This window comes from Poecile atricapillus, chromosome 5, assembly GCF_030490865.1.
Source record: "Poecile atricapillus isolate bPoeAtr1 chromosome 5, bPoeAtr1.hap1, whole genome shotgun sequence".
In the NCBI taxonomy this organism is placed as follows: Eukaryota; Metazoa; Chordata; class Aves; order Passeriformes; family Paridae; genus Poecile; species Poecile atricapillus.
Genome location: NC_081253.1, coordinates 15,645,236 through 15,667,343, shown reverse-complemented (window position 1 = coordinate 15,667,343; position 22,108 = coordinate 15,645,236). Strand labels below are relative to the sequence as shown.

General features: G+C 45.8%; 1 protein-coding gene across 1 annotated transcript in view; it reads left to right on the top strand.

Annotated features, from left to right (window-relative positions):
- The window catches only part of CFAP65 (cilia and flagella associated protein 65), a 30,846-nt gene extending 9,069 nt beyond the window's left edge, over positions 1–21,777 (top strand). The window contains exons 10-32 of the mRNA XM_058839274.1: positions 291–428; positions 1,312–1,557; positions 1,986–2,210; positions 2,448–2,600; positions 3,831–3,996; positions 4,567–4,695; positions 5,186–5,411; positions 6,299–6,427; positions 6,709–6,885; positions 7,561–7,627; positions 11,411–11,521; positions 12,294–12,485; positions 13,256–13,417; positions 14,731–14,871; positions 15,313–15,429; positions 16,020–16,157; positions 16,666–16,731; positions 18,365–18,573; positions 18,960–19,082; positions 19,603–19,869; positions 20,528–20,665; positions 21,232–21,275; positions 21,448–21,777. Coding sequence (XP_058695257.1) covers positions 291–428; positions 1,312–1,557; positions 1,986–2,210; positions 2,448–2,600; positions 3,831–3,996; positions 4,567–4,695; positions 5,186–5,411; positions 6,299–6,427; positions 6,709–6,885; positions 7,561–7,627; positions 11,411–11,521; positions 12,294–12,485; positions 13,256–13,417; positions 14,731–14,871; positions 15,313–15,429; positions 16,020–16,157; positions 16,666–16,731; positions 18,365–18,573; positions 18,960–19,082; positions 19,603–19,869; positions 20,528–20,665; positions 21,232–21,268 — 3,357 coding nt within the window. The 3' untranslated portion in view covers positions 21,269–21,275; positions 21,448–21,777. The remainder of the gene's footprint in view (positions 1–290; positions 429–1,311; positions 1,558–1,985; positions 2,211–2,447; positions 2,601–3,830; positions 3,997–4,566; positions 4,696–5,185; positions 5,412–6,298; positions 6,428–6,708; positions 6,886–7,560; positions 7,628–11,410; positions 11,522–12,293; positions 12,486–13,255; positions 13,418–14,730; positions 14,872–15,312; positions 15,430–16,019; positions 16,158–16,665; positions 16,732–18,364; positions 18,574–18,959; positions 19,083–19,602; positions 19,870–20,527; positions 20,666–21,231; positions 21,276–21,447) is intronic.
- Positions 21,778–22,108: the final 331 nt, after the last annotated feature.

Genomic DNA, 22,108 nt, shown 5'->3' with positions numbered 1-22,108 from the left:
TCACGTTACATGAGTCTGCAGTTAAAGGAGATTTAGCACCCAGAAACACCCTGGTAAGTAAAACTTAGCATTTACAAGTCTCTCTCTCTCTCTCTTTGTTTCTCATCTGGTACTGGTCAGTCCTTCTTCCCTGAAAATGTCAATTCCTTAGCCCCAGGGATGTCATTGAACAAGCAGCTGCTTGATATAGTATGTACACTTGGTCTCTTCCAACTCAGATTAATCTGTGATTCTGGGAAGTTCTTGCCACACTCCCTGCACACACTGTGCTGTCCCTTGTATGTCTGCAGGTGATGAGACACTACACCAACATTGAGAATGATGCCACCATCTGTCCATCGTGGTGCCTGACTGTGAGGCTGAGAGCACACACATATGAAGCAAAACAGGAGCACTTCATTCCACAGTACATCCTGGATGTCCCCAAAGTGTGTAACAGATTGGCTTCTGGATCTTTGCAGAGACATTCAATGTTTGTCTCTGAATTCTTTACTTTGTCTCCCATGGCACTGGGATGTGTCTTTGGTTGTTTCTGATAGTGTGGAGGCTTTTGCTGTGGTAGTAGTATGTAGTATGCTGTTTCTTCTGCATTAGCTTCCTAGCCTCCACCATGTCAGATGTACAGACCATCTCATTAGCTCTGAGAGAAGAGCTGTTGGGATCAACTTCCTTGCTGTTTAGGTGGACCTAGACATTAATAAGGGTGTTCATCTCCCTCCCAGGAGCCTTAAAAACTCTGCATGCACTTGGGCAAACAAAATCCTCACTTACGAAGGAGAAGTGGTTGTAAGATAGAGGGGAAGGTTCTCTCTCTTCCTGCTGTTTCTGTAGCACGGTAATGTATTTTTCCTATGAGATAAAGTGAGATCTGATCCTAAGAAGTAAGAATAGTCTTGAAAACCTCTTATAAAATCTCCTTAGCTAATCTAAGCCATGCAGCCTTTATTTGATATACATGAAGTGGAGCAAATTCTAGCTTGCTGGAATTCTTCATCCAGGATGTCACTATTTATGCAGAAACTGCAGGCAGCAGCAAGCAGTTTGCTTACTGGACGGGCATAAAGCATGGCATGATGGAAAATAGCTTCACCAGTCCCTTGAGCCCATGAGGGCCACTGTGGGAAGGGAAAAGACCATCATTTGTGTACCCTTGGGTGGTTTAATTTCTTTCCTTGAAAAGAAGCAGTTAAAAAGTTCTCCATAGTCTCAGGATAGTGCTTATTGGAACCTGGAATTGAATATAGTGAAAACTTTTTCTTTAAGCTGGTTTTTAACCCAGTGAAAACAACCCTTCTTGCTTATCTCCACCAGACTTTTCCTCCTGTGGTTTGTGACACTGATAGCTACTGCAGCATGCTGTTGTGCAACACAAGCACCTCTTTGATAACCTTCAGAGTGGGCCAAACTGCCTGTCCCTCTGTTTTGGTCAAGCCCAGCTCAGGACATATCATTCCAGGAGGCCACCAGATTTTCTTTCTCTCCACTCACCCAGTTAACACAGTCTTCCAGAAGCATGTCCTGCCTTTGGAGCTGAACTCTTACCCTGCATACACCAAGGTAAGGAGAGGGAAGATGGTGAGCAAAGTTTGGTTCCCTTGTAGTCTTCCGTTTTCACAGTGGCTTTCACTGTGATGCCTATTACATCTCCTAATGGTTAGTTAATATTTTGCTCTTTGGAAATAGGAATGAAAGAATATTTTCAACATTTAATATGGAGTCAACATTGCAGAAAGAAGGCCTTTGTGGTGCCAAACATCCTGTACCCCTTGTTCCTTGCATTTCCATGTCTTAGAATACACTATATTATGCTAAGGGCCTGACTTGACACTACAGCCTAAAGCCCTTCCCCTCCTTATTAAGATCCAGTTTGCTCTTGCTTCTTTCTTGGAAGGAGCAACATCTTTGGTTGAGCAACATCTCTGGTTCCTCCAGAGGTAGCTGAGACTAGTAGCTAATGTCTGTTCCTTTTTCTCTTAATTCCACAGGAGATTGTTCTCCAGAGTTGTGGGCAATCCCTTCTTTTGCTCTTAGAAGGTGATGGAAATCTCTACTTCAAACCTCTCCATATAGGGACCTCCTCTAAACGAATGTACACCATTAAAAACTGCACAAGGCTGCCCGTGGTTTTCACATGGAAGATCCATCAGTCTGACAGTAAGGTTCTGTCTGTCAGCCCCACTGAAGGGGTCCTCCAGCCCTATGAAGCCATGGTAAGTTCAAGTTCTACCAAAGTTGTAGTTTGCTCTCTACAATACAACCTCAACCTGGCTTTGGATATCTGGATGTTCATTCCCAGTGTGAATCTTTGACACAGGTAGAGGTGGTATGTCTGTAGGGAACTAGGTTAGCTGTAATGGAGGAAGGGACTGTGCATTAAATGCAGTTGTTGAGGTGTTTGGGTTTATCTCTGTAGTTCCTATGAATACTTTTCCTTCTTGTGATTGCAGGCTCAGGCATGGACTTTTACTCCTGACAAGGAAACCAAGTATGTGCTGCGAGCTATGGTGTTTGTGAGGTGGAAAAGCCCAGACCCTGTGTCTTCCAAAGGTGTCCATTATGTCTTACGAGTCATTGGAGAAGGGGCATTGGGCACCATGAGGGTAAGGAACAGGGGCTCACTGAGCAGTACTAGAGGGAACTAGGATGGTATGGGGGTCTTGGACTTCGCCTTTTTGCACAATCTGTACTGAAGGCAGCCAATAAGGATTTCACAGCAAAATTCCCAGACACTGTTTTCAGTGTAAATGACAGTACTCATTCTAGTGGCTTAATGGCAACATGTTGTAAACATCCTGCCAGTTCAAATATGACCTTAACAAATCATCTGGGATTGCTCTGTTCCAGCATAAACCAAGCAAGCCATTTGGCTCCTTTGGAATCATGGTTCTCTCTTCTCATTCTGTCTGCTCTCCTTCCCCATTTGTTTTGCCATTAGGCTGATTTGTAAGTGCAATGGATCTTTTAAAGTGATATAGCACCTCCACCTGGCTTTCCTCCTGTTATCTACAAGTCTGTGCAGCCACTTTCATTTTAGTCAGGTTTCTTAATGAACCAGAGATAAATGAAATAATACTTTGTAAGTCATTGTCCCATGTCAGTCATGTTGATTGATGGGTGCTTAGTCATTTTAAATTGTATGTGAGTGTACAGCTGGCCAAAAGAGAAGGGGACTCTTTAAGCAGTCACAAGAGGGCCAGCAAATATCTCTCAGCCTTGGCCCAAGTGCAGTTGGCCAGCTAGTGTTCTCACAGCCCTGGGTATGCTACATCCTACCCAGCAACCAGCCTAAAAAAACAGTAGGAGAAAACATTTGGAAGAGGGATTGAGTCCCTTGCAGACCTGTTTCACATTTTATCATGCTCCAACTACCTGAAAGGAGTTTGTAGGGAAGTGGGTGTTGGTCTCTTCTCCTGAATAATGAGACAAGAGTAAATTACTTAAAATTTTGCCAGGGGAGGTTTAGATTGGATACTTGGAGAAATTTCTTCAGGAAAGGGGTTGTCACTCATTGGAATGGCTGCCCAATTAAGTGGTTGAGTCATCATTCCTGGAAGTATTAAAAGACATGTAGACGTGGTACTCAGGGACATGGTTTAGCGGTGGACTTGGCAGTATGAGGTCAATGGTTGGACTCAGTGATCTTAGAGAACTTTTCTAACCTTAACAATTCTATCTCCCAGGGCATGCCAGGTCCTACACAAAGCAGGGAGTCCTTTGCACTGCACTGCATGTGCCAAGGGATCAGCGTGTGGTGAGATAAGTGGTGGCTGCGCTCAACCACTATGCTTGACATGTTAAAGTGACCTCAGCATGGTGGGTTTGTATTCCAGGCACAAAAGGAGCATCTGGACCTTGGAAATATTCTAGTTGGTGATCAAAAAAGTTGCAGCATTGTACTGCTAAATGATGGGATCTGTAACCTGAATTACATCCTCAGTGTGGAACAACTCATCACAGGGCCCTGTGACCCTGAGGAGGTCCGCAGCGATCCACTGGGTACTGTAAAGGAATTAGCATGGGACAGGACCTTAGTTTTCTCCTCTTTTCTCCAAAAATCAATCTAGAATTAACTTGGAGGTTGGACTGCTTGCTGGCTGGCTTGCACTGATTCTCAAACCTTAAGTTGTCTGCTCCTTTGCATAGGAAATGACTTTTCCATCTTTCTGGAAAAAGCATAATCCAGAGTCTGACAGTTGAAGTTAGACCAATCTGAACCTTGAAATAAGATATAATTTCCCAGCAGAAAAGGAAGTTAAGTGAAGGATCTCACCAGAAGAAACGGTGGATCTCAGCTCTTAGCTACCTTTCTAGAGGATCTCTGGTTGGGAAGTTCCCTGTTCTTTGCTGGCCAGAGGCAATCTGGGTACTCCTAATGAGCTGCCTACAGTTGTAGTCTGGGAATCCCAAATTCATCACCTGAAGCTAATCCTAACAATTAGGCAAGGGGTGGCAGTGGCTAGAGTGCAGGTAGACTTAGTGATCTTAGTGATATTGTCTCTTACACCAACATGTGTGGTGTAAGAGACAATAATGCCAAGAGCTTATGCCACCTCTTGTATCCCACAGCTCTAGAGCTGGAACACTCCGGAGGAACAATCCCCGCAAGATCAAAAGCTTTTGTCCAAATAAAAGTAAGGCCAGCCCGTCGGCTACAGTACACCTGGTCGATCAGATATGCTATTTGCACACCCAGAGGTGAGATGGATGTTTTGGGATGTTCAGAAGTGGGGGATGGTGTTTGTAAAAGAAGAGACTAGCAAGACAAAGACTTTTCAGCTTGGAAGGTGAAAAATGTAAAATCATATCAATGATAGGGAGAAGACAAGATATAAATGTTTATGATTTTTTCAGTGTGAAAACAAGGGACACTTTATAAAATGAGTAGACTGTAGGCTTAAATCAAAAAAGGGTGTTTTCACATAGTGCAAAACTAAATTGTAAAAATACACTGTTGAAAAGGATCACATTTGTAGTCTTTTGGGATGTCTAAATTCAGAAATCAAGATACAATTAGAAGTGGGTGAATTAGGGGTTTTGAGAGGCTACCAAAGAGAAGAATTTATACAGGCCCATTCTTTCTTTCTTTCTGGTAGGGCCTCTTTCCCCTTTGCTGCAATCAAAATGACCCAGGCATCCACCCCTTAATGGTGCATGACTACTTTTTGGTGTTTCTTTCTTTCCCAAGCTGCAGATCTTACAAGCACAAAAGAGGAGCAGCAGCCGCTCTGCTGCATTGTAGCAGCAGGCGTCTACCCAACTTTGCGCATCACAGATGCTTGTACAACAGGGGTTGCCAGCAGTATCAGCAAGTTGCACCTCTGGAAGCTCTTCTCCTTGGATGCACTGAATGAATTCTTGGAGCGAGACCCAACTCCTGGAGAGCTCACCTACAAAGTTCCCACAAGGCACAGGTGAGATGAGGAAATGGTTCCGAGGATTTTTGAGTTCCTTGCATGAGCCAGACAGATTGGCATGTGTTGTAGCTACCTGCTGTGTGTCACCCTGTTATTCCATCCTAACTCTTGCAGGCAGTTACTCCTCTCCACTTTTGTGCGTGAGCTTCCTTGAAAGGAGCCACAGAAACAGAGAATAATTTAATTGCAATGGACCTCCAAAAGTCTCTGGTGTAGCCCCTTGCTCAAAGCAGGGACATACAGATCAGGTTGCCCAGGGCCTTACTCAGTTCACTGCTGAGTATCTCTGAGGATGGAGAAACCACAGCTTGTCTGAGCTCCTGTTTAACCATTTCCATGGTAAAATCTTTTTCTTAGTATCTTATCAGAATATCTTGTATTGCAACTTGTGCAGCTGCCATCCATGAACCCTTGCTTCATAAGGCTGAACAAATCCAGGTCTCTTTGTTATCCTTGTAGTCACAGAATGGTTTGAATTCAAAGGGACCTTAAAGATATCTAGTTCCAACCCTTCTGCCATAGGCAAAGGTGCCTTCACTAGACCAAGTGCTTGGAGCCACATCCAATCTGGCCAATGTGATCCAGCCCTCAGCCATTTTAGTGGCCCTCCATTGGGCCTGCTCCAGTATGTCAGTGACTTCCTTATACTAGGGAGCTAAAGAAAGACTTCAGGCTAAGCAGAACTCTCTTATGTCACTCACTCTCATTAGACATACATAAAAGACTTTTAAAAGAAAACCAGAAGGTCTGCCTTATGCTCAGTATCCTTGCTCTCAAAAGGGCCAAGAACATAAGGTCAGACAAGAATTATAAGGAAGACAGCCAGTGTAGAATGACCCTTCCTCCGGTTTCAGTTTAATATCTTCTTTCTCTTCTGTGAGCAGTACATGCTTGATCCCTCCAGTGTATACCCCTCTCCTGCTGGATTTTGACTTTGGGTCTGCTCCAGTGGGCTCAGAGCCTACCATTGTGATGCTTCTGCTGGAGAACAAGGGTGTCATACCTGTGGACTGGTAAGCAGTGCTCAATGGAGCTCAGCCTTTTTGGAGGTCTGGAAGTGCTCAAAGGGCTGTGAGAAATTTGCAGATTAGTAGGGTGGGTTTCGTAGGTACAGCTGCAGCTGAGATCTGTTGGTGAGTCTGGGTGGGGAAGCAATTGGTGGGAGCTGCATATCAGACCTGATGAAATGTGATGTAGCCACCAGCTGGGCTAAGCCCATTTGGATTGAATATGCTGACCATAGCCTTGGGGAAGTTGCATATCCTTGTTGCTGACCAGCTGATTGGTTCCCTAGGGCCTTCTTGTTTCCTTCTGATCAGAAGATGGACATGGAACGCTGGGCAGAAGATGCTGACTTTACCCCCCAGGAGCTGCACCAGATGAGAATTCAGGATAACCAGCTCTTCAGTGTTTCCCCAAAGTCAGGAACACTTCTTCCAGGGCAGGATAAATCTGTCCAGCTCTCACACAGGTGATGACAAGTACCTGTTCTTCAGAGCTTCATGCTGTGTGCCAGAACATCACATGTCATCAGTCCCCTGAGTTTCCATGCCAGATTTTCCTTCCTCATCACATGTTCCTCAGCAGAGGCTGGACAAGTAAAATGTTCCTGAGCATATCCAGTTTCTGGACCCCACAGAACTTGTTTTCCTCAGGAGAATGTTTTCATGTCCTTTAACACTGCAGAGCAAAAGGCATTTAGTGTGACATGCTGAGGACACTGGTCTGCCTTGACCTGACAGTTGAGGAGATGAGCAAGATGCTGCACTTCCTGTGCTTTTGATTATGTAGTGATATTTTAATTTTTGTCATCAGCTAGAGCTGCTAGCCCTTGAGTGCCTGTAGAAGGAATGAAGAAAGCTGAACACTTCCCCTTTCAAAGCAGACTGTATCTGAGAAGTACTGGCATTTTGTTGGCCTAGAAACTTGTGTCCCTAAATAGGTGTATGACTAAAATCAACAGTGTATCACTCATTCCCACCCAAACACAACTGGGTCCCTCCACACCTCCCCCAGGCCCTTACGCAATAGTGACTCTTTAGCTGGGAAGTGAATTGTCTCTAATGTTCTCTGTGACTCTGTCTCTATCAACCTGGACACAAGGTTGATTTCTACTCTTTTCCTCTCTCTCCTCTTTCACTGTTAGACATGATTTCATTGGCACTGATCGCCTCCCTGTCCTGCTGAAGATTTCCTATGGCCATGAGATTCTGGTAAGGTAGCAAGTGTCCCTTCCTTCCATTTGCAGAACAACAGCAGGTAGGAACTGAAGAGGTGTTTTCCCCAGAAGCTGCATAGTGTACAGGGGGATGTGGCCTTCCCCTGGAATTTGCACTAGCCAGTCAGTAACAGAGGACCAAGCAGAGACATAAAAACAGTGTTCTGACAAACTTGTGGTTCCATCACAGAGTAATGTGGGCAGTGCACTGGCAGAATGGCCCTTGGGTGTTGCATGTGCTGTGTTCTTCAGCAAGAGGACTATTGTTTATTTATTATTAACCTTTGTATTTTATTAATGGTATTAGTACAGAATTGCTTCTTCCTTCAAGACAGCTCCAAGTCCAGAACGAAGCCTTCCTAGGTTTTGTAGTCCCTGTATGTTTTCTCTCTGTTTTTCACTCTGGTGTAACTCATGGTCAGGATTCCTGTGCGTGCATCCCCTCATTTAATATGTCTCACTGTGAGTTGTTTCATGCAGTTCCTGGAGTTCAGATCTGCAGCCCATCCTGCTTCTCTCCTATGCAGCTTTCCTGAATCTCTCCATCTCATCAACCCTCTATACTCTTCAACCCCCTGGGAATGTGCTTTTCTTCAAATATACCACCTGCTGTGATGGTAGTTTGGGAATGCACAGGGTGGCAGCATCTTCCAGCAACATCTTTCAGTGTCAGTTTCTTCCCCAAGCCCAGAAGATACTCCTTGGGTTCCTGGTTGGCTGCAATCTTTGTCCACCCACTTATTTCTCCTACCAATGATAGAGGAGATTGTTACTTATTCTTCCTGCTTTGCTGCTTCCTAAAGCATCCCAGAGCTGATCTGTGGTGTGTTTTCCCTGAGCATCTCCTCAGGCTTTGAACTAATTTCTCTCTCTCCCTCTCTCAAACTGTCATTTAGAGTCAGTCACCTTGTGCTCTGCCAGGCACCACTCATGCCCGGCTGAGCCTTCCTGTCTGTCTCTGAAGTTTCCTATGAGACCATTGTGTTCACACATCTCTTTTATTTTTCTTTTCTTTCAGGACTGTTGTCAGCTGAAAATCCAGCCCTTTGACCAAGCTGTTCAAACAGTGGCTTAACTGTGCCTTCCCTCAAAGCCCTTGGACAGGCTCCCTGTGCTCTGCCTGCCTGGCACAATCCTGAGAGTGACTGTGAGCCTTTCACCAGTTGGTCAGTGAGGGAAGAGGCTTTGGAGCACCAAAGCCTGTAGGCCATACATCTTTTCTTGCCATATAGCCAGTGGCTTTGGTGGCTACCAGAGGCCACCACCCTCCCTCATGCTGTCACTGCAGAAGGGGCTAGAAAAGTGTGGGATGCCCCGGGGAAGAAAAGATCCCGTGGTGCCTTTGAGCTCTGGCAATAGGAGCTGTAGAAGCCAGTCCAAAGACATGGAGCAGTGCAGGTGGTTGCTGCCTGCAGAGATACAGTGCCACTACTGAAATGCTGATATTGGAAAGTAGGAGTAGAAGATGTTTCTTCTGCAAAGAGGGCAGCTGAGGGACTGAACACAGTATGCCTGCTTTCCTTGCAGTGATGGCATGAAGCACACAGAGTTTCCAGCTTCTGTGGCAAAAACTGCTCTAAGTGTGCTAACATTCCAGGGCTGAGCAAATTTTCACCTGTAATTCTGGTGAAATATGCGGAACATATCTAACCTTAAGGGAAGCAAATGCCCTAATGTCACTCCAAAAGTTGGAAATTTCAGAAAGCAACAATAAACAGAGGAGACCATTGGGCTGGGGTATTGCTTGGTTACTCTGTCAAATTCCAAATTACTTGGCTTCAGAGCCTTGGGGTTAGCCACCTGCAATCCAATGCCTGTTTTTTCTTTGGGTTTAAATTCACTTCTGTGATGACTTTACCTACGTGGATAGATTTTGACCTCCTGCTCCTCTGTTTCCCCAGCTTAATTTTCAGGAGAAGCTTCTTCTCTGTCATTCCTATTCAGTGGCCAATTTTTAGTTCTCTGATGATTTATATGTACTCTGAAGGACCCAAACTGATTTCCCATTGGCAGTTTCTTCTGGCTGTAGGAGGAGACATCTCTAGGGCTTGTTTGTTACCCGATTCCTTGTGCAGCAGGGAAACAAGGCCTCCCACTGCCTAATGCTTTCACATATTGTTCTTTGCCTCTTCACCTATAAGACTGCTTGTTCTCAGAGCTCTGTGATCATTTAGTCAGGCAAAATTTTCAGCCCCCCAGCAGTTTTAGTAGGAAAAGCCCAGCCAGCTGCATCTGTTGCAGTCTGAGGTAGGCTGGTTCACAGAACTCCCTGGAGAGAAGGGCTGGATCCCAAGAAGAATCCCTGAGCACACAGGTTTTATAAACTGTGAGTGTTTGTACTTTACTTCATAGCTGCTAGTTAGGTTCTGTGAGATGTTATCACCTGCAGCATGTGTTCTCCAGGCAGCTGTCCTCCCTGGGGAATCTGGCATCCCCCTTATGCTCTTAAGTCTTCACTGTGGGATGAAGTCTATGCACTCTAGGAGAATTGATTGCAGCAGGTCTTCACTTTTCTCCATTTGTCTCTCTTTAACTGATAATCCTCTAAATGTCATATCCTGTGTCAAATGGAAACTGATTACAGTTTTTCCTGAGCAGTTCTGGTCTGTTGGAATGCAAGCTGGCTTTTTGACTGGGAGTTAGGTAAATAGGTGTTTTCCATTTTCCTGGGAGGTTCCTATCCCTTTTTCCCTTGAAGTTTGAAAGGAAAGCTTTTGTCTTTCTCCTATTTTCACTTCATCAGGCAAGCTGTGGTTCTCAGGAGGCTGATTACTCATGTAGTGCTTTGAAAAGATCCCATGTAGGGCCTTGCTAACATTTCTAGTTCTTTCTCATTTTGCTTATGGATCTGAACTGGAGTGGGTTGTGTAAAAGGAGTTGTCATTCTCTGCTCTTTTTTAAGCAGCTGATACATTATCTCCTGCAGGTGTCTATCTTTACAAATATTTTCTGTCTTTTACACATATATTTGAAAAATAGCCATGCTTCAGGCTTAACTTCCTGTGAATTGCAGCAACTTGTCTCCTGTTTGCCCACACAGAGACATTACTGGGTGACTGCTTTGCAGCCTCTACCCCAAAGCAGACAGCTCAGGGGTACTTTGGGGTGATCCTGCAGAAAACAGTGCATCATCAGTGCATCTTCAGCCTGATTGTGGTTTTCTCAAAATGCAGGAGCCTGTGTGAATGCAAAATCCTTTCTATGAAATAGCTCTGTAAATCTCTTCATTTTGCTTGGAGTGCCTGGTGGCTGCTTTGCCAACAGGATGCTGTTGATCATCACTTGATCTCTTAAAGTTCAGATGGGATCTTCTTGCTTTTGGACTTGCTTCTACCTTTTGGACTGCTGGATACATTCTTGGAGCACTCTAGAGGACATCCAGGTGGTCCTTTCCAAGAGGAGGCCATTACTTACCTAAATCCTGTCTTTCCAAAGTATTTGCCTGTCACGGCCACACACTTTAGTATGTGCAGTCCAGATATTTTCATTCATGGAAGATTTCCACCATAGGTTTGCACAGAGAAGCACTGATGTTGATGTCTGGCATAGCAGAAACAAAAGTACAGTCTTTCTGATACAGGAAGAGAACCTTTCAGAGAAAATCTGGAGTAGGTTGTTCATCTTGAGTTTTTTCTTAGGACACGCTATCCTGGTATTACCAATTTAAGTTTGTAACCCTGTGGCCTTCAGTTTGCAAAGTACTTCAGAATCCTTGTGTAGTTGTTAGTCATGGGACCAAGGCCCTATGAGAAAGTGACTGCATTTCTTTGCACTGTAGCTGACCTTCAGCGGTGTGACAGTGGAACACGACCAGCGGTACGTTCATTTTGCATCCACTAAGCACCTCTTCACACCCATTGCTGTTGGACGTTCCCACCCCCCCACACAGGTGAGCATCTTGGAGCCAAACCCAGCAGCAGGCGTAGGGAAGGAGCTAGTACTAGTGTATCCCAAGGACAGGCAGTGTCTGAGGCAATTCTCAGAAAATGGAATGGCCTTCATTGGAAAGCATCACAGGAGAACTTTGGGGATAGTTCTAGGCAGAGTCTGGAAATAGCTGCTGGGACAGCAACAGGGAAAGTACTTCTCACCATCTTCAGTTTGACTCTAATCAGAATGCTTATGAGACATGTTGGGTTGTTCACTTATTCTCTTGCATTGGATCTGAGTGAAAACTTGCCTAGCTGCTCCAAGTACTCTGGAAATAAATCCTGATCATCTTTTTAGTAAATTAATTTAACTTCCTTAAACACTTATTCAGCAAAAAGGCAGCTTTGATTCTGTTCTGCCTAATTTACTTGGGAAATGAACAAGTCTGAATTGAATTAAGAGCACTTTAATACAAGTGTTTTTGCATTTTAAGTAATCCGCTTTACAGTGATCCCTTTAGCTAATCTGTATTAATTTTCCTCTAGTGTGAAGTGGCAAGACACCATTTGGAGAGGCACTTTAGTTATCAATGTACGTGTGTGGTGATAAACCTTTAGCACAGCTGCCTATCAGAGCCTCAGTGTTAAATCTTGACACTATGAGGCCTCCTCATTCTTAGGAGATAAGCTGATTAATTAAATATTAATGCTTATCAGCATCCTCTGGGGAAGTGTTAAATAGTTTAACTTGTACCTGGTATAATAAGCACTGCTCTTTTTGACTCACTTCAGATTTATAAACTTTACAATGGTGGCTCCATGCCTGTGACATTTGAGGTTCAGTTGGACAACATTGTGAAGATACAGGAGAAGAATTTTCAGCATCCCGTGTTTGTCTGCCTAACTCCTAGAGGAGAAATCCCCCCTGGTGAAACAGGCCACATTGAGTGGATCTTCTCACCACTGGAAGCTAAAACATACATGGTAAGAGCCTCCTCATGACTCAAAGAAACAGATTCTGTTGTTGATCTAAAATTCTTTTATAATTCTTTTAAATTTCTTTTAAAATTCTTACTGATTGTTGGTCCATGTAATGCTACAACTGAATTGAGCTCTGTGCCTCTAAGAAGCAAAGAGTCTTGAGAGCAAATGAGGGGCTGGTCTGGTCTGGAAATGGAGCAGATAAATTTGCCTCATAAGTTTTTTCTTCCCAAGAAGAGATATATTCCACTGCCAGAGTCATCCTGGTATATATTTTTCAAGGATCAATCAGTAAGTGGGGATATCAGTAGTATTGGTTCAGATTTGTGGTTCATTGTTGGCCTCCAAAAATTCCCACCAAAGAGACTGAAGTCAGTGTCTTCTATCATTGCAGTGTATGCTGCTGAAAATCTCTGAAAAAAGCTTTCCCGAGGACCTCTGTCCTGGGCAGGCAGGCAAGGCCAGAGCTGTAGCACTTGCTTCAGTCTGTGGTGAATGCATGGATAAATAAATTAATTTAACTTTAAAACTCGAACCTTTGCTCCAAGAGGGAGTCTCCATCCATCTCATACTGTACCTGGCTAATTGACTATTTAACCAGCTTTCCTGGGCTAACAGGAAAGGCCAAGGCCTGAAAGAGCAAAAGAGACTGGATTTGTCTTTATCCATGTATGTGGTGTATTTAGACCAGTCCATTAGCAAGCGTGCTAGCTTACTGCACATCTCTCCCAAATATGACTCTGGACTTACAACTTTTATCTTGTCTGAGGCAGGTTGACATTCTCATCAACATCCTGGAGGGTGACTCGACCCAGATTACTTTCCAGGGAGTAGGCTTCAATCCAAATGTTGTAGGAGAGGCTGCCACCACATCCAGCCAATTTTTTTCTTCTGCAGTCATTCCAGGTTCTGCCAAACTAACTGTGCCTGGGCAGGTAAGTCCAAGTGTGGGATATGAGCAATATGATCAGTCCAGAAATGTGTGACAGAGGTTGAAATATACAAGTGGTCCCATCTTGCAGTAGCCTGTGTTGCCAGAGCATTCATTTGCCATGAGATGGAACAAGATATTTCCCTTCCAGCAGGTGATCAAGAGCTTAACTCATGGAAGCTGAAAGGTGTTTCCCTTCCAGCTTGTCACTTCCATAGCCATTAGAACAAAAATGAGTGTGGGTTTGTTCATGTACTGAATTGTTTCTTAGAAGTTACCTCCCATCACAGCTGCCTTTCTTCTGTGCAGTTACACCTTTTTTCTTTGCTAAATCATTCTCAAAAAGACCATTGTACTCCTGCCATACTCTGGCAGGGCTTGGCTGCCACCATTTCCCAGCCAAACTCAGGTGATTCATAACTGCATGCTGACTGCAGGATGGTCACCTATTCAGGCACATGCAGAGGAATGCACTTGTTTGACCTGCCACTGGCTCAGCAGGGGCTTGTCTGGCCTGGCTAGAGGTGGCCTGGCAGCCTGGACAATCTGTTGTTAAATTCGTCCACACATCCAAGCGCAGTGAATGAGCATTACACAGCAGCAGCAGATGCTTTCTCCTGGCAGGTAAAGGATTCAACCTGTGTGACATTAGCATGCCTTCCTTGGAGCCAGCCACAGCTCCTCATGCTCTTTCGCTTCCAGCAGGGCAGTCATATTCCTGAGAACAGCAAAGAGAAGATGATTGAACACTGCCTCAGGCTGACAATGAAGATGGCATTCTCCAAGGCTCTGTTGTCTGAAATCAAGTTTCATTTTGTAATGATTACTGTACTTAATCAGAGATTGCATTGTGCCTGGAGAATGGGGCAAACTAGTACCATACTAGTAACAAGATGTATTAGGGATCAATTTCCCAAAAGTCACAGTCACGTTGATAGGGATTTTGCACAAGCACACATCTCATGTTTCTCAACTGGCATAAGAAAAGGCCTGGACTGCAAGTGCTGCAGAGAGAATTGGGGTGTTACTGGTCCTCTGTGCTCCTGAGATCCTCTCCTGTCCAGCAGCAGTGTTATGTCTTATCCATTGCTCACTCAATTCCACTGCAACACAGCTGGCCTTTTGATGTAAAGTTATTGTAACCAGAGCAAAATTGAGAGAATTGTTACATTCTTTCAAGTTGTTATAGTAAAGATACCTGGATGATTTTATCTGTAAATTGCTGGACAACTTAGAGATGACTGTATGACTCCCCCAATGGCTAGGTCCCATCTTCCCTCCCTGCTGTTCCTCCTGGTTTCTCCTTGCTTCCTGCAGGCAGCCACCTTGTCCCATCACAGGATTTGCCTTGGAAATATCCCTGACTGCACCAAAGCTGGTCGACTTGTCTTTCTCAACAATATCTTGAAGAGCAAGGCAGTGGTGTTTTCGTGGCAGATAAGCTCCTGTAAAGAGAAGGTGAGTCCTCGTTGCTTTACAGCCTTCCTGCCCATCTCTGTTGTGCCATGAAAGGACCTTACAGCTCCATTTTCAACAAGACACTCAGTTCTAGAGAATTGGCTTTCTACTAGATGATGAAAGGAAAAGTGAAGGCAAGGGTTTGGGCAGGGGGAGCAACTGGAATTCAGAAGGGAAATCTGAAGACTTTGATGGGGTTATATGAAGCTGGAGCTACAAAATGTGATAACAAACCTCAGGACTCTGACCACCAGCAAAGGCCATGTTTGTTCTTAGAATATATTAACTGCATCTCTCTTATGCAACATACCTCTGAGAAGGAGAGGTGTGTTCCCTACAAAGACAAAGCACACAGGAAGGTCCCAGGACAGTGAAATCGCTCCTCTGGGTTTTTTTTTTTTTTTTTTTAAATTTTTTTCCTCCCCCAACCCCTACATCCAGGTGTTGGAGATTTCTCCAGAGTCAGGAGTTGCACAGCCTAGAGAGAGTATCCCCTGCTTCATCACACTGCAACCTACAAGGAATCCCTCCTTCTGCAGGATAAATTTGGTGTGTGAGGTGAGACCCAAGAGGTACCTGTGTATTACCATGACCTGGGCACATTATTGTGGTTCCCAAATGGCTGGCCCCAGCAGTCAGCTGCCTGCTGCTTCCAGCTGAAGGAATCCTTCTTTGATATACACCTCTCATTCCTGAAGACACTTAGCTTCATCCTTCCTGATGCTTTAAGCATCCTTTTGTCTGTGTGACTCACTAGATGAAGTATAATTGTGCAATGTATGGCTTTGGGAGGGGAACCCAGCTGTTAAAAGTGATGGTTTGAATGGGAATGGCTTTCTGTGAATGCCAGAGGCTTGATATCTGTAAAAAACAAGTCTCACTGCTTTAATATTACTGAGGGCACAGACTAACAGTAGTGTCCCACTCGACACTTTCCAGGTTTTCTTTGGCAAGAGAGTATATCTTCTCTGTATGAGTTTTAAAATACCACTGTTTTTCCCTCTTCCTGCCACTGGAATACATGGACAGCAAGTGGGTTTCTTTCTGGGACCTCCTGAAGGGGAGAAACAGGCATGGACTTGAGCCAGAGGCTGTTATTTGCAACTCTTTTCTAGCCCTGCTCTCTTCAGTTATGATTTGTTTCATAGGTGTATATCCAGGAGTCCCTGGTTCAGTATGAGAGGGACCTGCACGAGTGGGAAAAGGAGAAGGAACGGCAGGCTGTGGAATTCACCATCACAGAGAAGGACCTTGGGACTAAGAAGAAGCTAATATCACCTTCAGTGGTAAGTGCTCTCAAAACTTTGCACTAATTTAACTTGGCTCAAGAAACAGCAGCCAGTGTTGACAAGAAACATTCCTTAGGAAAACCTGGGCAAGTTGTTAAGAGGACATGAGGCTCTGATCTGCTAAAGACCTCAAAGCCTATCTGTGGCTTGTGGAAAACGAGATATTGTTTTCTAGCCAAAAATCATCTTACAAACTCTGAAATTGCTAGTGACCATCTGAAATTTGGAAGTACATGAGAAGCCTTTGGAAAAACAAAGCCAATGTCTCTGGAAACCAATGGTTGGATTTTTAACCATGAATAAACACTGGAGAGAAATGTGTAGCTAGCAGTAAGAATGTGGTCTGAGTGAAGAATGGAGGGTGAGATCATTGACTCTCAGCTGGCACAAAGTCTAAAAAAAAATCCTAAGGACTTATTCTGCTCCATATCTTTCCCACATGGTATTCTTCCTCCTTTTTTATTTTTTTTTTTTTTATTTTTATTTTTTATATTTTATTTTTCAGAGGTTATCAGATTCTGCTGAAGCAGAAAATCTTCCTGAATCCTCAGCTGTGATCAGGAAATACAAGGTAGGTCAGGCCTGTCTCATTCATCGTAGAATCAAACTGACTGCTTTAGAAAAGAGGCAGATGCTGGATATCAGTGTGGGAGTCTGGACAGAGAGCACAGCAGGATTTGTAGCTTCAAGGCTTTGGGAGACAGACTGTTTGGAGGAGCCAGAAGAATCAGACTGACTGGCTGTGTTCTCTGGCCAGTAACTTTCCAGCTGAGGTGAATGGGAACTGAAATTGGCATCAAACGTGCACCCATGACTGGAGAAAGGGGGAAAGGTTTCAAATAAGCAGAAAAGATGCACACAGACAGGGCAATTGGTACCTGTACTGGTTTCATTTTGGGGCTACAGTGGAATGTGTGCCACAGCAGAAAACAGCAGGACCCTGGCAGAACGTGGTGCAGACTTTGCCCTCACCTCAAGAAGAGCTGTGCTCTGTTCCTCAGGAGAAGCTGCAGGCAGGAACTGCCTTGTTTTAAATACACAGAAAGTTTTAAAGCTCAATTTGCCTGGTTCATCAGTTTCCATTCAAATGCACAACTGTATGCACTGCTGTAAGACAGCTTTTCCAGCAGTGGTGGGAAGGTGTTAAACAAGATCCCAGTGAGTGCTCTGCAGAATTACGTGGGCCCAAAGAGCCAGCAGTGCCTATAGCCATCAGCAGGATGTGCTGTAGGAATGACAGGCTCAGAGCTAACCCAAGATGTTGAAAAATTTGGGGGAGCTGAGCGGAGGCTGGGCCTGAGAGGTTTGAGGCAACAAGGAGATGCAGATTGTTATCTCAGGAGTGCCACCACAGTGAGGCTGTAGCTCCTGAGACCCCGTGGAGTGCTTTTGCATGCCCTGCACTGTTCCATGTGAAAGAATCAGCTCAGGGCAACTCTAGCTTGGACTGTTTGCCCTGTGCTGTTCGGTGTGATCAGTGAGGCAGGTCAAGGCATTCACTGAATGAGCATAAGGATGGCTGCAGAAAGGTAAAACCAGTTTCATTTAGTCATCTTGGGTTTTAACCTTTAGTGATAATTTGGAGCCTGCTGCATCTGTGTAAGGAGCAGTGAAGGCCCCTAGCCTCATTCCCAGAGGCAGGACAGCCATGTCTCAAAGATCTTTGAAGTCCTGCAATGCCTGAGGATTTCTCCAGATCTTGGTGATGTCTTCCTGGCCCAGGCATCCTGGCTACTGCTCTTAAGAAAAATCCTCCAACCTGACTGCTGGTAATGCAACCCCAAGTTGGCCCATGTAGTGTGGCTGGAGCCAGTTCCTGGTTTCCCTTCAGGTTTGGGGGAGGCCAGTTTCCCCATGTATTCCATACATGTATATCACTTCTCCTGTGGCACTCCTGGTGTGCTTGCAAGAGCTTCCACAGTGGTGGATTGGAGAACAACAGCCCCAAATACCTTAGGGAGGCCCTAAAGCCCTGTTGACACTTGGGGCTGGCACACTGGACAGTGAGAAGGGAACAGACCTGATCTCCACTGTGGCTGTTCATGCCTGTTATCAGTACTGGGGTGCTAAGATCATTTAGACACCCAGGATCTGGTGGCTCTGGCTGCTGGGCTTTCAGTTCTCATGCCTGTGCTCACACCTACACCAGCCTAGTTGTGGCCAAAGGACCAACTATATACCTTCCATTTCTTTCTCTTCAACAGACATTACCCCCTATTAAAAACCACCCTACATCCAGTCAGCCACCTGGACACATTAAGAGGGGGGTGCTGTTGGACAAAGACACCAGCCAGGTGCGGGTCAAACCAGAGCCTCCCACACCCTTGCTCTTACATCTTGATGTGTCAGCCAGGTCCTATGCTATTGAAGACTTTCTCAGCAACTTCGCCTTGGATTTTCCCAGATACTTCTTGTCCTGGTAAGAGATAGAGTTTTTTGGATTGGCAGCTTCATCTGAGCCAGGGCTGCCCAAGCTCTGGTATGTACTGAACTTGGCTCTCTGTTCTGCTCTGCTTCTCTCTGGTGCCTCTGAATTAGGTAAGAGGTATCTTGCTTTTCCCAGCATTAGCTGACATGACCTGTTTCTCTCCCCACCTCAACTGTCAGAGCTCACTGTTCCTCTTTTATGTCAGTGTCCCTGCTCCTGTCACAAATATGACAGCTCCCACCCACCCCTCCCCTGCTTGCCTGCACTCCTTGCCTGATGTGCTGCTGCAGTGCCAGGAGGGTGCTGGTCTTTGAGATCTTGGTTCTATAGTGCTGCCGCTGATGGAACAACTCCTTTCCCAGCCCTTTCAGCGCCCAGCCCTCAGAGAGCGAATTTGTGGATGGAAATAGGCATGGAAACAAATGGCTGTCCCTGGCTACTGCTTCTAAACAGGAGCTGGAGATGGTGACGGACATACTCACAGGTGTCATCAGGTGCGTGTCCCTTCACCCTCACCTGGTTTGGAGACCCTGTCCTCCAGAGAATGTGTACAGCATGGCCAGCCCTCTGCTAATCCTAGAGGAATCTGTGCACTCTTGTTGTCAGAATGGGAAATCTGCCTGCCAAAGGCTGTCTTGGGAACTATGAGCTTGGATCCTGGATAACAGCCAAGGCAGGGACTTCCTCCCCAGCCACTGGTTGACCCCATCTTTCCAGAGTTCCTATGAACCAGGGAACTCTACTGGCTGTGATCTTGGAAACAGGCTGCATTGGGGTACACCTGTTTGGTTTGTGATCTGTGCAACTGTAGAGAACCAGCCCTGGGGAAACAGAAGTAGTTTCACTGGCTCAAACCCTCTTACTGCTTCCCTTAGGCCCAGAAAGCAAGAAGGCACAGACTAAACACTGATATCAGTCAGTGGTTTCCTCTGATTTGTGCTGTCTTGTAATAATCCTCTGGGTCATACAGATAGCCGATTTGCTGGAACTTACCCTTTATTTTCGTCTTCCTAGGAGCCTCTTGGAGAATGGCCACTTCCAGAAGTCAGTGAGAAAAATCCAAGATGAGCCTATTCCATATTTCTCCCAGTTCAAGTCTGCAAAATCAGCAGAGCTCCAAGACAGTAGACAGGGCTTCAGGGTCTCTGCTTCGACAGATCTTGACCTTGAGAAGGATGAAGAGAAGAAAAAAATAAGTCAGGAAACCTCTCCCAGTGATTTGCTGGAGTCTTGTGAGACTTTTCACCATAAGCAGTTGAAGGAAAAGGAGATAATAAATAGGTGAGGAAGAGCTCACAAAGCCAAGAGCTGCAGAGTCAAGAGAGCCATGACAGCACACTGCCTGGTCAGAAATCCATTTCTCCTGCAGCCCTGCAGTATTCTGGTGTGTTCTGTGTTGTTTGGGTGGAAGTTGATGCTAGCCCACCTAGCCACTGTCTCCTAAATGTGGTTTGTGGGGAGACATGGTTTACTGTGTCTGGGGTTGAGCCATGGGCAACCAGGATGCTGGTAGTGAATGACATCTGCTTTACTCTCAGGCAGTCCAGGCAATATTAGACATTAGGGTGCAGTATGTGCTTACCTTTTATTTTCACTGCAGTATTTCACCACCTTGCATTTGCTGTGGCTGCTCCCCTGTACACTGCTACGAGCTGCAAGCATTAATCACTAATAGCAGCTACAGCACAGCTTGGAGGGAGAAACCAGTAAAACTGTAGTCACCCAGCTCTGTCTAAGGTCAGGGGCTGACGCCAGCCGGTGACAGTTCTGGAACTAGGGTCAGCAACCCATTGCTTAAGTCTTTGGTTCATTGGTCTCAGTGTGTAGGAAACAGTATGCTCCGCTGCGGTGCCTGATGATTCCTGGCAGGAGTCACAGCAAGCAGCCTGCCTTATCTGCTTTCTGATAGTTGTCCTCTGCTGTACTTCTGTCCTTCTAGGCAGCCAGCTGTTGGGAACCTTGTGGAGCTGGTGCTGGAAAACACACTGCAGAATATCCTGATTGAAGCCAGCCGTGGAGAGGTGGTGCTGACAGCCCGGCCCAGGGTCATTGCTTTACCCCCCAACCGCTCCCGAAGGTAGCAGAGTATATCTGTGCTCTGCTGGGGGACAGGACCTGTCCTTAACATGTCAGGCTGAAGCACAGCCCATTTTCTAGCCCTTAGGGTTAGCTGAATCCCTGACTATCAATGCCAAGGCTGCCTGTGCAAAATGAAGAATCTACTCCCAAAGTCTCTGCCCCATCTTGGCTTATCCTGAGCCACAGAGCAGAGGTAGTAACAGTACAGCCCTTCTGTGGACCTGAGACCTTCATGCAGTGCTAGGGCAGGACCCTATGTGTGAACAGCTGGTCTGAGGCACTGGAGTGTCCAGCAAGGATGGTGCTTTGGGAAAACAGGTCAAGGAGCAGGCAGCACAGTCCCTGACAGCAGAAAGGGAGAAAAGTTTTCATAGTCCAAGGTGGTGTGGGATCTAGTTAGGTTGAGGGAATGGCCACTGGTGGGGAAAGTAGATTTGGATCTGAGTGAAAAGCATAAGGGTTTTCCTTAGCCTGGGCAGAATTGTAGAGAGATGGGATTGTGGGTTAATGGAAGAGGGTTGTTGGATGTAGATGTCATCTCCAGAGCTGCTCTTCCTTCTCCAGAATCACCAACCTGGCACCCCCGCCCTCCAGAGCATAGATTCTGGGTACTGTGCTGCTTAAGCTCTTCAAGCACATCAGCTCTTTCCATTTCTTTATCCCTGTGATGTCCAGAACAACTTGGACGCTCCCCACCATGACCTTAGCTCAGCATGGTGGCTTTCTCTGAAGAGGTATGTCTTGATTATGTTCTCAGCAACAATTTGAATCCTCTGACAGCTCCACAGCAGAGTTCATGAGATCTCTTCTTTCTGTGGCTGGCCACATCACCAGAGAAGAACTCTATGCTACAGAGAGCACATGGACAACCACTATGACAATTCTCACTACCCTCAGTCTGTACCAGCTGAGAGGAGTGGAATCTGCTTTGAAATGACATCTGGGCAATGAGGTGATGACATTAATAGCATGCAGGTATTGAATCTTCCTCCCCTCCTTGCTCCAGTGGCGGCTGCAGGCTCCCCTTACAGTGACCAGCCCGAGGGGGCAGCTGCAGCACCATCAGCACATGCACAACCCAATAAAAGCAACTTGAACTTCAGACGCTGACACTGTGTGTAACATATGTAATTCATGCATCTGAGTTTGTGAGCCCTGGACAAGGTCTTCCCTTTTGAAACTGCAAGGCTGTCACCTAGGGAAGGGGATCCTCTGAGCCTTGGCTTGGGGGGGGAGGCCTGCCAGGATGTGAGAGGTGTCACAATGAAGGAGCAGGTTTGTCACAGCCGGGAGGTGGCAGTGTGAGATGTGAGAAATCCCAGCAGCCAGCACAGAACAGGCTGGTGCTGGGTTCCAGCTGCTGCTCCCAGGCAGGAGCTGCAGGATGGCTGTGCCAGGCAATGGGGGCTGCGTTTGCAGCTTCTCCCCTGTTCTGCCATAC